The sequence below is a fragment of the Arachis stenosperma genome, chromosome 8 (genome assembly GCF_014773155.1).
Source record: "Arachis stenosperma cultivar V10309 chromosome 8, arast.V10309.gnm1.PFL2, whole genome shotgun sequence".
NCBI lineage: Eukaryota > Viridiplantae > Streptophyta > Magnoliopsida > Fabales > Fabaceae > Arachis > Arachis stenosperma.
Window position 1 is genome coordinate 3,156,001 of NC_080384.1, and position 15,364 is coordinate 3,171,364.

General features: G+C 29.2%; 2 protein-coding genes across 6 annotated transcripts; both read left to right on the forward strand.

Annotated features, from left to right (window-relative positions):
• The first annotated feature begins 135 nt into the window (after positions 1-135).
• On the forward strand, positions 136-4,327 carry LOC130946640 (IQ domain-containing protein IQM5-like). 5 transcript variants are annotated; one of them, XM_057875454.1, is made up of 8 exons: positions 136-205; positions 457-578; positions 2,321-2,746; positions 2,840-3,175; positions 3,253-3,340; positions 3,433-3,666; positions 3,762-3,863; positions 3,978-4,327. In XM_057875454.1, exons 3-8 carry the CDS (start codon positions 2,346-2,348, stop codon positions 4,239-4,241), a joined length of 1,425 nt encoding a protein of 474 aa, XP_057731437.1. In that variant the 5' UTR covers positions 136-205; positions 457-578; positions 2,321-2,345; the 3' UTR covers positions 4,242-4,327. The 5 variants fall into 5 exon arrangements, with proteins under 5 accessions (XP_057731437.1, XP_057731440.1, XP_057731439.1 ...); XM_057875457.1 differs by having other exon boundaries at positions 146-578; positions 2,840-2,984; positions 3,087-3,175; XM_057875455.1 differs by having other exon boundaries at positions 184-201.
• A 289-nt stretch (positions 4,328-4,616) lies between these two features.
• On the forward strand, positions 4,617-6,663 carry LOC130946682 (protein IQ-DOMAIN 6-like). Its single transcript, XM_057875519.1, has 5 exons — positions 4,617-4,756; positions 4,826-5,053; positions 5,387-5,614; positions 5,704-5,817; positions 5,934-6,663. The coding sequence occupies exons 1-5, from the start codon at positions 4,691-4,693 to the stop codon at positions 6,495-6,497; spliced, it is 1,200 nt and encodes a 399-aa protein (XP_057731502.1). The 5' UTR covers positions 4,617-4,690; the 3' UTR covers positions 6,498-6,663.
• The last annotated feature ends 8,701 nt before the right edge of the window (positions 6,664-15,364 follow it).

The following is a 15,364-nucleotide window of genomic DNA, read 5'->3' on the forward strand; positions in this document are numbered from 1 at the left end:
AATAAAAATGATCAGCGAGTCAAAAATAGAAAATTAGTTTAAATATAAGATAAATAAATAAAAATATTAGTCATCTAACATTTCTCGTATTATATATACCAAAAAAAATCATTTGCGGCTTTAATAAAATCACAAGATGGTTAAAGGCACAGAGAGAGTGTTTCATCCCATTACTTGTGAATAGTAATTTAGTATTGTTTAGTGAGTAAGAACCATTGATTTTAAAGTCATCCTATGAAATTGTCTGTGATTATGTGATAGTGCATAGCATACATATATGGTAATAAGACAAAATAACAATTGGAGTGAACAAGAAAGAAAAAATAAAAGTAGTACAAAAGCTTAGTGGACAAGACAAATACATATACATACAAATATATATAGGTTTAGTGTTAGTATGTGTTTTGAAGATGGAAAAAATAAGGGGAAATTTGACATGTGTTTCATGATTGCTAGATTCCTTGTTGGGATTAATTGCGTGCCTCAACTACGTACGGCTTCAAGCTTCTGTTTCACACATTTGATCGTACTCTTTAGGAGCTTCATTTCTTGTGTGCTACCACCAAAGGGTTGTAAAGGTAATAAATCATATCCTCCTTTTACCTTCTCTTTCATTTATATTATATTAAAAAAAATAGATTCTGGAACGTGAAAAAGTTGATAAAGTGATAAAGTAATATATTAATTATTTTTAATTTTGTAATTTTTATAAAATATATACTTTATTATTTTAATTTAAGAATAATTAATTACACACATTATTTTACCAGTTTTTTATTTTAGAGAATCTTAATCTATAAAAAAATATGGAGAATTATCTTCCGAAAATAATAATATTACTCTCGTTTTTTATAATGTCACTCTACATATGATATTTTTTTATTATATTTTTCAAGAATTTAAAAAAAAGTGACAACATTAAAAGAGAAGTAGCAACATCCATTTTTTATTTTTTATTAATTAACAATAACTAATTTTTTATTATAAAATTATTTTTTTAACTATTATGAAGAAAATTTAGAATTTAAGATTAAAAAATTTTAAAAAGCTAATATTGGCTGAAAAAAATTAACTTCCTAGCTAGTTGAATTCATATAGAAAATAACAAAAATATTATATGCATATTAAAAATTAACTACAAAATTAGTTATCATGTATTTATGTGTATATATATATGTATATGTGTTGATTCATAATATTTTTAATATATATAAATATATATTTTAATATGTATTTTATACGGATTAGATAACTGATTTAATCACTTATTTTTTTCTATATGCGTAGTATGTGAGGTTGAAAAATAAAATAAAAAGAAATAAAGGAATAAATATTTCTTAAAAAAATTAATGGACATGCAAACCGAATAATCTATAGGTAAAAAAAATATTTGGACTTTGGACCGCATTATTAAGTGATTACATCTAATATACAATAATTTAGGAGTTAACAAATTATTTATTTAAAATATTTCTGGATTTAATCTCAGAAATAACTTAGTAGTTAATAAATAATTTATAAAGTATAATTTTTTACCATTTAAATTAACAAATTAGTTATTAAAATCAAATTCTAGTTAATTAGGTTTTTAGTAATAAAATTTGGATAATGAAACCATTTAAGAAATTTTTTGTCTTGGGCCAAGCGTTTCTTCTAAACTTGAGGCCTGCAAATTGTAGACTTGTAGTGATGCCACCATTGTATTTTCCTACATTTTTTATGGTCTTAACGTATTATTTTTCTTGTACTATTCCCATTGGACAATTGTTTTCCGTACGGTTAGAAATTGTAACGATAATATTTTTTCCCTTGAAAGAAGAAAAAAACCTTTCGTACAATGTAAATCCAAAAGAAAATCCCGAATATGAATGCAAATATCCCATACTGTTTTATATAAATTAACACTGTATCTAGTATATTTTATATTGATTCAGTGAGAAATTTAATTGATTCTTTTTTATTATAATCAGATTACATCATAACCTATAAATAATCAGTGATTGTTAATCACCAATATAAATACATGAAGCTTACCTAGTGTGTCTTCAAACTTGTGCAGTATATACTACTATTTGAGAAGTGCCATTGCATGCAATGATGACTATGGTTTTTCTAAGGGTATCAATACATATTTTTGTACTCTCTTTTCTAAAATTGGTCTCATTGTTTCTTCGTTGTGACTAAACAAAATTGCATAATGCACATCATCATCTCATGTAATATAATAGAAACATGAAATTGATAATTTTACATTAAGTTAACTGCAATTTTTTATCATTATCATTGTTCTTTGTTGACTCTTAATGTTGTGCAAGGTCAGTTTGCTGCAAAGATTCACGTAAATAATGTACCTGAGAGGAAGTTGGCGTGCTAATAATCATTGGGGTTCATCGGTTTCTAAGAGTAGAATCCACAGCAAGAGGGATAGAAAGTTGAATGCTCTAGTATCAAAGCAAGATCTTCATCAATCTTCAAGCTCGTTACCAAGGAGAAGGAAGTTACAATATCTGAAGCTACCACCTACATTGTTCTCGTTCCAATTTCTTGAATCCGTCATGAAATTGCAAGTGAAAGACGTGTGCAAGAAGCAACAACACCACCCCATTGATTTGTTACCGAAACCAGAAGCATGGTTATGGTCTTTTGAAGTTCTTCACGTGGCTGCAGTGAAGCTCCAGAAAGTTTACAGGAGTTACAGGACAAGAAGAAATCTCGCAGACTGCGCAATTGTCTGCGAGGAGCTTTGGTTTGTTCATCAATATCCCATGTCTATGGCTTTGACCGTTTTAATTCTTTCTTCTTTTTCGAATTCAGTGAATTTTCGAGGTTCTGTTTTCAGGTGGAAGGCTTCTGAATTCGCCGATAAAACAGAATCAGCTATATCAAAATGGAGAAGAGCTAGAGCCATGGCTGATGAGATGGGAAAAGAGTTTTCCAAAGATTATAAGGCGCAGAATTTGGCTCTAAGTCACTGGCTTGAAGCTGTAAGATTAGTGTTTAATTTCTATATATATATAAATACATGGTTACTTGCAATGCAAGCAAAGTCACTATACTATGGTTTAATTTCCTTTCATATTTTTCAGATTGATCCACGTCATCGTTACGGGCACAACTTGCACTTTTATTACAACATCTGGTTTTGGAGCAAGAGCTCCCAACCCTTTTTTTACTGGTAATTAATTAAATCTCGATTCTTATATATGATAATTAAATTTGGCTCCCATAATAATAATGATTTCAAAATTGAAGGCTGGATGTTGGAGATGGCAAGGAAGTTAACCTTGAAATATGCTTAAGAAAGAACTTGCAAAGGCAACGAATTACTTACCTTGGACCTGTAAGTTGTCATGATAAATCATTGGGAATATTAATATTATATTCATTATGGAATTATAATTAAGGGTTTGATGATGATGATTTAATTTGTAGGAGGAGAGGGAAGCATATGAGGTGATGATTGTGGAAGGAGGAAAACTGGTTTATAAGCAAAGCCAGAAACCTGTTCACACCACTGATGGGTCTAAGTGGATTTTTGTTCTTAGTCCATCAAGAGTTTTGTATGTTGGTCAGAAAAAGAAAGGAGAATTCCAACATTCTAGTTTTCTAGCTGGAGCTGTTACCACTTCTTCTGGAAGATTAGTTGCCCATAATGGACTCATTGATGTATGAATTGAATGAATTTATATATGGTTCATGTTTTATACATACTTATTACATAAATTAATTAATTGATATCCAATCACATGTTATATATTCAGGCTATTTGGCCCTACAGTGGTCATTACCGTCCAACAGCAAAGAATTTCTTGGAATTCTTACATTTCTTGGAGGCTAACCATGTTGATTTGACTAATGTCAAGGTGTGATTCTAAAGTATTAATTAATTCGCAACTATTCACATAAAGTTATCTTCATGTATGTAAAACACGATAGATAAAAAACGTTAGATGATTTGATATATTTATTACATGCAGAAATATCCGGTAGACGACGATGTGCCAAGTGAAGTGGGATCAAGTGAGTCACCAACAAATGAAAACTCAGCAATAATACAAGCAAGCAAGTGGAGCACTGGAGTTGGTCCAAGAATTGGTTGCATGACAGAGTACCCTAAAGAGCTGCAAGTGATGGCACTTGAGCACCTTGGAAGATTTGTTGGCATGGCACCCATTGCATCTCCAAGACCTACTCTCAAACTCCACCTCTCCCCTAAACTTGTCTATATGGGAATAGAATGATAATTTTTTTTTTTTATCTCCCTAGTCCCATAGTTAGAATTTAGATGGACCTTGTTATTTTTCATTCTACTTTTAGGGTTGGACAATTTGATCATTAATAATACATTCAACTTTAGTATCATTTTTTTTTGGTAAATCAACTTTAGTATCATTATTATCACTAAATTAAGTTTATTTTATTTAATAAAAAAAAAGGAATTGAACATATGAATATCTCTTTTGGGCTTTATTTCCACTGGGCTTTTTTGGTTGGGCCAGGCCCATAAAAAGTTTGAAATTATAGATACATATGGTTACCGTTGAGATTTGATTTTGCATTTTCAATTCTTCTTCCACACATTTCAAATTTCAAAACTTGATTGGCTCTCTCTCTAACTATTACAAAGCTCCAAAACTCTTTCCCTCTGTTTTCTGTGTGTGTGCGCATCAAAAACGGAATCTTTCCTCCAATGGGTGCTCCGGCAAGATGGTTCAAATCATTTCTATCTCTGAAAAAGATCTCAACTACTGATCAAGTGAGTAAACCTGCTTCTGCTCTGTTTGGTTGTTCTGTCCTGTATATCGTTTTTTTTTCTGTTACTCAGGAGAAGGTTAGCTCTGATAACAAGAGTAAGAAGAAGTGGAAGATATGGAAGAACTCTTCAGAATTGAAGAAGGGTGCTACTGCTGTTGCTGCTGCTTCTCACAAATCTGATTCTTCTTCCTTCACTTCTGCCATGGCTGCACTTGTTCGAGCTCCACCCAAAGATTTCAAGCTCATCAAGCATGAATGGGCTGCCATACGCATTCAGGCAGTCTTTCGAGCTTTTTTGGTAACTATCAAATCTCAACCTTTCAACCACTATGAAATTGTGCTCTAGATCTCATGTTCACATTCTTCTTAAAAATTTTCAATTTTCAATGTTAGTTTAGGAGTACAAGAGCTTAATTTTAGCATGTTACTCTATGAAGTTTTATACTTTATTATCTAATAGATCCAAATTTAAGTGATGGTGCTTTTGTTTTTAGGGTGTATATTATTTAGAATTTAGAGTCAAGCCTTGTGTAAACATTTGAAAATTTGGGGTTTTTCAAAATGATCTTGTATACTATCCATGTGAGGCTTGGCTACTAACTGCATCTTTATGCTCTTACCTTAATTTCAGGCTAGAAGAGCTTTGAGAGCCTTGAGGGCAGTGGTAAGGTTGCAAGCTATATTTCGAGGCCGGTTAGTTCGAAAGCAAGCGGTTGTTACTCTAAGGTGCATGCAGGCTCTTGTTAGAGTTCAGGCACGCGTAAGGGCAAGGAAAGTGAGGAACTCTCCAGAAGGGAAGGCAGTGCAGAAATTGTTGGATGAACATCGCAACCTTGCTGATCCAGTTAAGCAGGCTGAGGTATAATCAATGTATTCTATGCTCTTCACAATATACTTCAAGATTATGTAATGAGATGCTAACATATTTTGCCATGTTAATGTAATCAGCAAGGATGGTGTGACATTCCTGGGACTGCAGATGAAGTTAAAGCAAAGCTGAGAATGAGGCAGGAAGGAGCCATCAAAAGGGATAGAGCAATGGCATACTCTCTCTCCACACAGGTATATATATGGATCAAATCAAATATTGTTACCTTAATTTTCTTAAATTGTGCAACATAAAACTATTGTATAATCAAATCTATGTGCTTTAATTAACATGGGTTTGGTTGTTATAGCATTCAAGAGGGTGTGCTAGTCCAACCTCAAGAGCCTCTAAGGCAGAGGCAATGACTCATTTCAAGCATCAGAACCTAGACAATAAGAGCTTAGGAAGCAGCTTGTTAGAACACTGGATGGCATCAAAGCCATGGGAGAGTCCAATGTCCAAGAAAAGTGATGATCTCATTGTTCAATCAAGAAGGAATGGTGTGACAACCAGGATCTCAGTGAAATCTCTTCCAACAAGTCATTCGACTCCATCGTCTTCGGCGATAAGCTCTGATTGCATGTATGATGATAATAGTCCTGCATCAACATGCACATCAGAGGAAAGAGATGTTGTTCATAAGCCTAGCTACATGAATTTGACACAATCAACCAAGGCAAAATTGAAGGCTTGCAGGAGTTCTTCACAGAATTCAAAGGATTCTTGTGTGTCTCATAGCACAACACTTGTGAATGGAGATGCTAGTAACAGTGCTGTTTCTGATCCATCAGTTAACTTGTGGTATGGTCTTTGTTCAACACCTCTAAGGGCAAGTTATCAAAGAAGATATGGTAGGAGCCTAGGAGGTAGATAATATCTCCAATTTCAATGTATCCAACAGCTTGTTGGTGACAAAGTGATAGTTAATTTAATGGTTTTGCAGTGTAGATAGATATAACAAATGGTTTTGTGTGAGAATGGAAGCATCAAACTGGTACATTATCTGTATTGCGTTTCAATATATAATATTTATACATACATAGAGGGGATCTCATATGGTTTGTACATTCAGCTTCAATTGTTTTCAAGTTATGGTTTCTCTGCTTGTTTCTGACCCTTCTTGATTCATGTCCAACTAATAATTAACTATCTACATTACTTTGTGCTGATTTCAATTCAGAATTTACATTTACATTAGTAACTAAAGATGGGGCCAGAAAGTAGCACAATACTTGTATATAAACCTATGTTTTCTTGTAACTTTTGGCCCAAACAGTTTTGAGGTTTCAAACCGAAAAACAGAACATGTTATTGACTCATTGCCGTACCATGCTTTTGAAATGATTGATAGCAGGCTAGCTAGCCTTCAATCCAAACATTAATCAGCACTGGTAATTAGTGGTAACTACTATTCTAATTTCTAACAGGCATTTACTATCCATCTGCTTTTACTTTTAGAGAATAATTAATCAAGGCAGTACTATCATTAACATCTTCAATTCAATGTATCATATTTCACAAGTACTTATTGGAAAATGGTAATTAGTACATACCCTTTATTTTTTGTTATTTTCACAAAAGAAATGCAATGGTTATTATAATATGCAATGGCTTTGTGACACCTATGATTCACTATTTCATGACAAAGTTAACAACTTTTCTTAAGAAATAATAGCAATTCATCATTGTTGATTGTATCTTTGGACCTAAAACAAAATTATGCTCCTTCTGCCGCCTCAATGCCTCAATTCTTCAACTCTCTCTTCCCAACTTTACTTGTCCATTTTCTAAGTTCAACCCAAAACTGCTTTGCATTGTACTATCTCAAGTATATATATATATCAACATAATACAAACAACAACAAAAAAATCTTATCCCATAATAAAGTAAGATCAGCTACTTGAATTAAACAATGTTATTGTATCTTATCTTATGACATATTTACAGTAAAATTGTTTACACATAAATTTATTTTAACCACCTCATATATAGTTTTATTTATTTCTATCTGATATACTATCTGTTCAGTCACACGTCTAAATCTAAACCATCTAAGACTAAATTTATCATCCTTTCAAAAATAAGTATTGTTCCAACCTTCACTTATATATCCTATTTTCAGGACTCGAATATCAACAAAATATATGAAAAAAAAAGACATCAATCAACAATCATTCATAAAATGAACAAGCTTTATTAGACATCTCTTATCTCCACTTAAGCAACACAAGAAGAATAGTTTAATACAAGAAATCACGTGGTCCATTTCAAATAATTAATAATCAATAATAGTGTGTGTGTATATATATATTTAGATATATAGATATATAATAATGATGCAACGGACGTATAGTATGGTCCATAGTAGCAGTGGTTCGCATGCTTTAGCCGACAGGACCACATATGATGCATGGTTGATGGATTTGTGCATAGCTTAATTAACTGTTAAAGTATATACCAAACAAAAAAAATGGATACACACAAATATATGTATGTTAAGAAAAACATTTTCCGTTTCAAATAAAGCCACGAACATTTATTATTGCTGATGATAAGGCTTTAAACAGAATCTCTAGTACGTACGTGTTCATCAACTTTGACTTCTCTTTACTACTGCATGGCCTACGTAAACGTACGTACCCATCAATGTATCAAAATATTTTCTACCATTTTACAAAGTATTTAATCATCAAACCAGCTATTTATATAAAAATATCAAATATATATTAAAATTAAGAGTAAAAATGCTTTTTATTCTCAACATTTAAGGTAAGTCCTATTTGTGTTCTAACTTTTAAATTATCCTATTTTTATCCCTAACATTTATAAAAGTAATTTAATATTATCATACTGTCAATTATACTAACAAATCATATTGTATTTTTCAATTATTCTCACTTGAATGTATTCATTCTCAATTAGGTCACTTGGACGTGTTCAATTTTAATATTGTATCCACTATTTATGTTTAGGTTCAATTATATCTCTAAAAGAGTGAATTATGTAAATGTTACATGGATTAGTTTCAACTTTTAACGAGTTATTTTTAAAGTGGATCATCAATTCTATCTCAAACATTTGTATTCTAACTTCAAAAAGAGATTTTCAAAACTCAAACTAAAAGTTTATGATGTTAATTGACGGCAAAATATCATCATTGAATTACTTTTACTAATGTTAGGGATACAAATAGAACAATTTAAATGTTAAGGACACAAATAGTACTTACTCCAAATGTTTGGAACAAAAATAATACTTTACTATAAAATTAAATTAACAATACATGTATTTATTATATACAAATATATAAACATTGATTTTCAATCTGTATTTAACGTTTTTTATTGTCAAATGTATTTCAAAAATTTAAAATATATATATAAAAAATATTTAAAAAAAATTAACCAAAATTTATCTTATATAATATTTTATTGATTATCGTTATAATGAACGAATATTAAATAAGACAAAATTCTTACTATTTTTTCTAGTCTTTCTAATATTAGCATGTATGTATTTGGTTGGCAATAATAATTAGACGATTATTCTCACGTGAGATTAAGCGCTAACAAAGGCAAGAAATCAGGATGTGCCACCAAAAGTTGTAAAAAAAAATTTGAATGATTCTGATTATGAAATGAAGGAAATTAATTAAAGAAAATTAAATTTAAAAAAAAAAAGAAGAAAAGTTGTGAGATGCTGCTTTCAACTTTCTTCAATTTGGAGTAAGTATGCAAACTTCCTTTCATGGGGGGTTGCCATGAATAGAAGGAAGACTGAAGTGGGGGCAGTGGGGGCTTATAGAAAGTGTTATTAATTTTTTTCTTAGATATCCCTTTTTCTGTGGGGTAATTGCACTCTTGTTTCTTTGCTTTATACAGACCCTAAGCTCCATATTTTTCCATTTTCCTTTTCTTTCTCAGTATCTACATTGGCCATACTTATAATATAAGATAATAATATATAATAATGTGCTCCTTTAATTTAGTTATTATTATTATTATTATGCATGTCACTTCCAATTATTGATTGACTTGGAAGCGTGAATAGCAATGGAAAAACAGATTGAGCAATTTCTTGTCCTTAACTTAGAATTCTTTATCTTTTTCTTTACTCTCTTCCTAGTGCATCTATGTAGAGTATGCATGAATATTATTTTACTTTCTATGTGAACCTATCTTAGGTTGAAGATGAATTATTCTTTGTTTCCATGGCATTATATATATTATTTTGGTTATATGAATTGAAGTCTACTAATTATTAATTAGACTTTGACTAATTTTTGTCTCCCAATACTATGAGAAAGTTTAAATGACTAAGTCTTTAGTTTTATAAATGTGAAATAATTCTTACCTCTTGAATTAATTTTTGGAGTTTTTAATACTAATATTAAGTATATGTTATCCATAAATGTGTTGATTATATAAGTAGATGGAGTTTCCTTCAAGCCTATGAGGCATCAAATAATTAATTTATGTGTTCCATATTGGTTAGTTAAGCTCTTAATAACTGATCTCTCACTAAGTATACCATTAATTAAACACAAGACTTAATTATAATAGGTTCTCCTTTATCATTGACCATAGTAGCATATGTGATTTGAAGATAAGTTTAGGTGAGGGAGATAAACCATTGTTACTTTATTTAGGGTTTCGTTGCATATCAAGGGATGATGCATATTGATATCTTTCCTCTTAAAAAAATAAAATAAAATTCCCCTAGCTTCTCATAGAGATAGAGGGGGAAAAAATGAAAAAAGAAGAGGAGAAAAACAAGCATTTGACTGAAAATGACACATACCAATGTGGGAATCAATAGAGGACAAAGAATTACATAGCATTCTTTTTCTCATGTACTTGTTTTTGATATCTCATTAAGTTGTGGAAAAAAACAAAAGAATCTGACAACAAGAGTCCTTTGATGGCTCAACAAATAAAGCAAAAGATGCCAGCAGAATTAAATGTTGCATGTGCATTTATTAATTAGGAATCTTGTTTTTAACTATCTGTTTCTTCCATCATAAGCATGCCAAGCTCCAACTTTTTCTCCCACAAGCAACAAATTTCAGCATGAAACTGCCACAATCCCTCTTCCATTCTTTCACCGCAATAAAGATCTTTGTTTTTATCTCATTTAACCACCCCTATTACTATTTCATCAAGGTCCACATCCAGATTCTAATTGGGATTATTATTCCAAACCCAATAATAATGAAAAGACTAGTCTCTTCTTGTACTACTCTTCTCTTTAATTTAAACCGGATCAACTTGTAATTAATTAGATTTTGCTCCACAATTATAGAATGGTCAAACTGAATGATTATGCAACTTTAGTACCAAACAAATCATACAAACTAAGGTAGGTAGTATTACCATATATGTTCATATTATTATTATTCATTAACATTTCATTCTAGAATTTAGTTTTGATATAATGTGAAACAGTTTTATACGTGTATTTAATTATGTAACATCACTACTAATGTGAATAAACGATTATATAAAATGTTTCACACTCGTTCTAATTCCTCGAGACTTCATGTAGCATGCATGTTATTATGTAACTTAATAATAACTTTGTTGAGATGCAGAATTAAAAGCAGCAAAAGATAAAGAAAAAAATCTCATTAAGTAGATGCATAATTACTGTTATAAGATTCTTGAATTCATTGATGAGATAATTGAAGGAAGCACGCATGAATAGATAAGGTAGGCAATAATTAACAATAGTACAGTACTACTTTACATGGAATCTATAACAGGATGAAAACGCATTCTTTTGGTCCATTCTTGTAATCAAATGAAATTTTGAATTGAAATGAAGTGTTAGGGGCACACAAATTAAAGTGGCCGGCAAATAGATTCTTCATGTTGTCCCCAGCATTGGCCATAACCCTCTTTCCAGTGGTACCAATTGCTGGAACACGGTTAATCAATTTTGCTTTATATGGTTTTTATGGTAGACCCAAATCCCAAGGACTCAAAAAGCAAATAAATTTAAAGAAACGTGTTCATAATTAGGGTTTCATTCATCTATTATATATATAAAAAAATAGGATAAAATACTAAATTAGTTTCTTACGTTTATGTTTGGATCTAATATTGTTTTAGTTTCTAAAATTTAAAATGTCCTATTTGAATTCTAAAAAGTTTCATTTAATTTCAATGTAGTTTTACTGTGAGTTTCAGATTAAATCATTAACAGAATGTCTTATATGACAGTAGTATAAGAACAAGATCGTCAATTTGGAGAATATATATAAATTTGAGAAGTACAAAATTAGCCGCAGATGCATCACCATGAACCACTAGCATTGATTCAAGCACATGGAGAACATCATCGAGAACTCACTCTCTGTAGAAAAGTTCGTCGGTAGCAATGCAACGAGTACAAGATCATCATCACCTCCACTACTAGGTAACCAACACCCAATCAGCCAACTTATCATTAATTAGTAATTCTGATTTTTTAAATTGTGATTAATTAGTAATTATTTAAAATTTATTTTTTGAAAAATATAAAATTAATAAGTATTAATTACTGTTGTTTAAAGTTGATTGGTTAAAAGTTGTTTATTTATACTTTTCTTTTTTAGATTTGAAAACTGAACTTTATTAATTATTTAATTTTGACTTCATAGTATGAGTACATTGAAACTAAACAATTTTTTTTTAAATTCAAATAGGACATTTTAAAGTTTAGAAAGTAAAATAAAATTAAGTTCAAACGTAACGGACTAATTTAATACTTTACCTAAAAAAATATTAGTCATATACTAAAATTAGTCACTATATATTAATATATAAATATATGTATAGTTTAACTCATTTTAATATATATTATATTTTAATATATATTTTATATAATTATATTGATAAATAATTTTAATAATTGATTTTAATTTATATTTAATATAGTGGGATTATATATTTTATTACTACTCTATATTTGTTTTGCCGGAAGATGTTATGAGATTCAACATAGATAGACTTGTATCAGTTAGATTATATAACTATTAATAACTCGGATATAATTCTATTTAACAGTTGAAATTTATCGGATAATAAATAGTTTTATAACATATATATTATTAGAATTTTTTTAAAAACAAACTTATAGATAAATATACTTCAAGTGCAAAAGAAAGTTTTGCATGAAGAATCCTATTAGTATATATAGTCATTTTTGTATTTTTAAAAGTTAAAAAGGAAAAAAGAAGAAAAAATTACGACTAGGTCAATGATATTGATGATAATTATAGGGGATCTCACCTAATTAATATAATGGACGGAGCAAAATCTTACAACCTTATTCCGTCCATATTACTCAACACCAACTCTAATGAGATCATGAGACCACCTATTTCTTGTTTTTCTATTTCTTATTTTATTTATTTATTTGAAAAAAAAATATTTATAGGTAGTATTTGTTTTTGAAAATAAGATAAGACACTAAAAATAAGGTATAAAAAATAAAAATATTTTTATATTTTGTTTGATAATAAATTAAAATAAATTATAAAATTTTAATTTATTTTTATTTTTTTATTCAAAAACTTTGTAAAGAAAAATATAATAATAAAAAACATAATTATAAAAAATTAATAAAAATAATAAAAATTAAATTATGTCTTTTGTTAGTATTTTTGTGTTTCTTCTGTTAAAATAATAGATACAAAATACATTAATTCAATATCTATGGACACAATGTTTTTATTAATATCTTATCTATCAAACACAATTTTATATTTTTATATTCTTATCTCAGTGTCTCGTCCCTAAAAACAAACGCAATATCGTAACATGTTTTTCTTGTTTTGGATTCTGAGATTCTACCTCAGCAATGTTGAAATAATTTGTAAAAGATAGAGAAATGAGATTTAAAAATTCTTGTGAGATGTGGACACTAGCATTTTTATTGGTTCTTTCTCTTTCTCCTTTTCTCCTTTTATTTTTTCCTTTTTAGTTTGTATTAGAAGAGTGGATCCATAAACACGCCTTTTGGAGTTCATCATATATATATCACTACTCCTTCAAAACGAAATAATGAATAATGTTCTACTTATTATGTTTTTGTTTGTGTCAAAAAATGATGAATCATGCCTTGCTTGGAAAAATATATAATTTCATCAAGCCCTTGACTTCTAAGGACGCACGTAATAAATTTCTTTGCATGGGAAACAATATTCTTCCTGTTCCCGTTTGCCAATTCCGTTACATTATCCTATTATTTTATGCGAAAATATTTAATAATAAAAAATAATTAATAAAACATAATCAAAATTTATCTTAGTTAAATTTTATTAATTTTTACTAAAATTAATTAATACTAAATAAAATAATTTTAGTCTATTTTTTTGTTTCTTTAGTAATACTATATTTTATATTATTGTAATTAACACGAAATTAATAGTATAAAATACATATATTTTTAGGTAGTTTATAAATATAAGATATCATTTATTTTTTGAATTAGCTTTTGAAATTAAATTAAGACCTACTCAATTGTAATATAAATCGAATTCAATTTTTTTATTTTGCAAGTTAGTCCTAAATTAGTAAAATATTCATTTTGGTATGCATTTTCTTCATCAAGACCAGGTGAAAGTGCTTCATATTTTGAGTAATTTCAAGTGTAATTTATACTATGGACTAAAAAATCTAAAAACTACTTAACTAATGAAAATATTGAAATTAATAATTTTTTTTAAATGACAGCTCAGAATTGAAGTTTGAGTGAAACATTACACCGAATTCAATGTTTCTTCTTGTCCAAGATATATATGACCCCCGGAATGAAGATGATAGTAAATTTGGAATGGTAGTCACTAAGAACGAATAAGAATGATTAATCATCATTAGTAAAAGACTTATTATTCACCTAAATGGTGAAGCATGTTATAAGGTTTGAATACCAATTGAAATCGTTTGTTTCCCATAAAGAAAATATAAAAAAGAATGAAGCCACACCACAACAACCACACATTGAACAATTAAAATTAAACCAGGTTTTGAAATTTTCATTTGTATTATTTACCACCATTATTGCCAATAATTACAATTCACTACTGTTAATTAAAAATGTACGGCAATAATGAAATATAATTAAATAAAATATTTGATAATAAATAAATTAAATATTTAATTATAAAAAACTATAATTATCTGGTCTACCTGAACTTAGGAGTGTAAGTTATCGAACCGAATCGAAATTTACCGCAAAATCGAACAAAATTTACTACAACCGAATAAAAAACTGAAAAAATCGGTTTTTTATTTTTTTCGAATTAAACCGATCAATTCGATTCGATGTTCGGTTGGCTCGGCAAAAACCGAATCGAAGAAGTGGCTTAGTAATGCAATGTTTTATGTTTATAGTTGTTGGAGCGAGTTGAAATTCTGTTGAATTTAAATGTAATGTAATATTATTTCAGTTTATTAATTTTCTATTTGTTAGGATTTAAAAATCGAAATAATCGACCAAATCAAACCGCTTTTAGTTCAATTCAGTTCGGTTCGATTGTTGTACAGATAACAAACCGATTAGTTAGTACTCTGTAAAAATCGAATAGTTCGGTTCGATTGGTTTTTAGTCCAAAATCGAACCAAACCGAATCAATAACACCTCTACTTGAACTTTATTCGAGATATAGTTCAGAATTATTTCAAAGTATTGAGAAAAAAAATATTTTTTATTGTAGAACGAATACTTTCAAAAAACACTCTAAAACTTAAGTTAGT

Bases quoted from the DNA above. Each gene is read 5' to 3' on its own strand.
- LOC130946640 (XM_057875454.1), top strand. From the start codon at position 2,346: ATGTACCTGAGAGGAAGTTGGCGTGCTAATAATCATTGGGGTTCATCG. The intron at 3,341-3,432 runs GTAAGTTGTCAT...TTTAATTTGTAG, and splicing joins GAATTACTTACCTTGGACCT to GAGGAGAGGGAAGCATATGA. The intron at 3,864-3,977 runs GTGTGATTCTAA...TATTACATGCAG, and splicing joins TTGATTTGACTAATGTCAAG to AAATATCCGGTAGACGACGA.
- LOC130946682 (XM_057875519.1), top strand. From the start codon at position 4,691: ATGGGTGCTCCGGCAAGATGGTTCAAATCATTTCTATCTCTGAAAAAG. The intron at 4,757-4,825 runs GTGAGTAAACCT...TCTGTTACTCAG, and splicing joins AGATCTCAACTACTGATCAA to GAGAAGGTTAGCTCTGATAA. The intron at 5,615-5,703 runs GTATAATCAATG...TAATGTAATCAG, and splicing joins ATCCAGTTAAGCAGGCTGAG to CAAGGATGGTGTGACATTCC.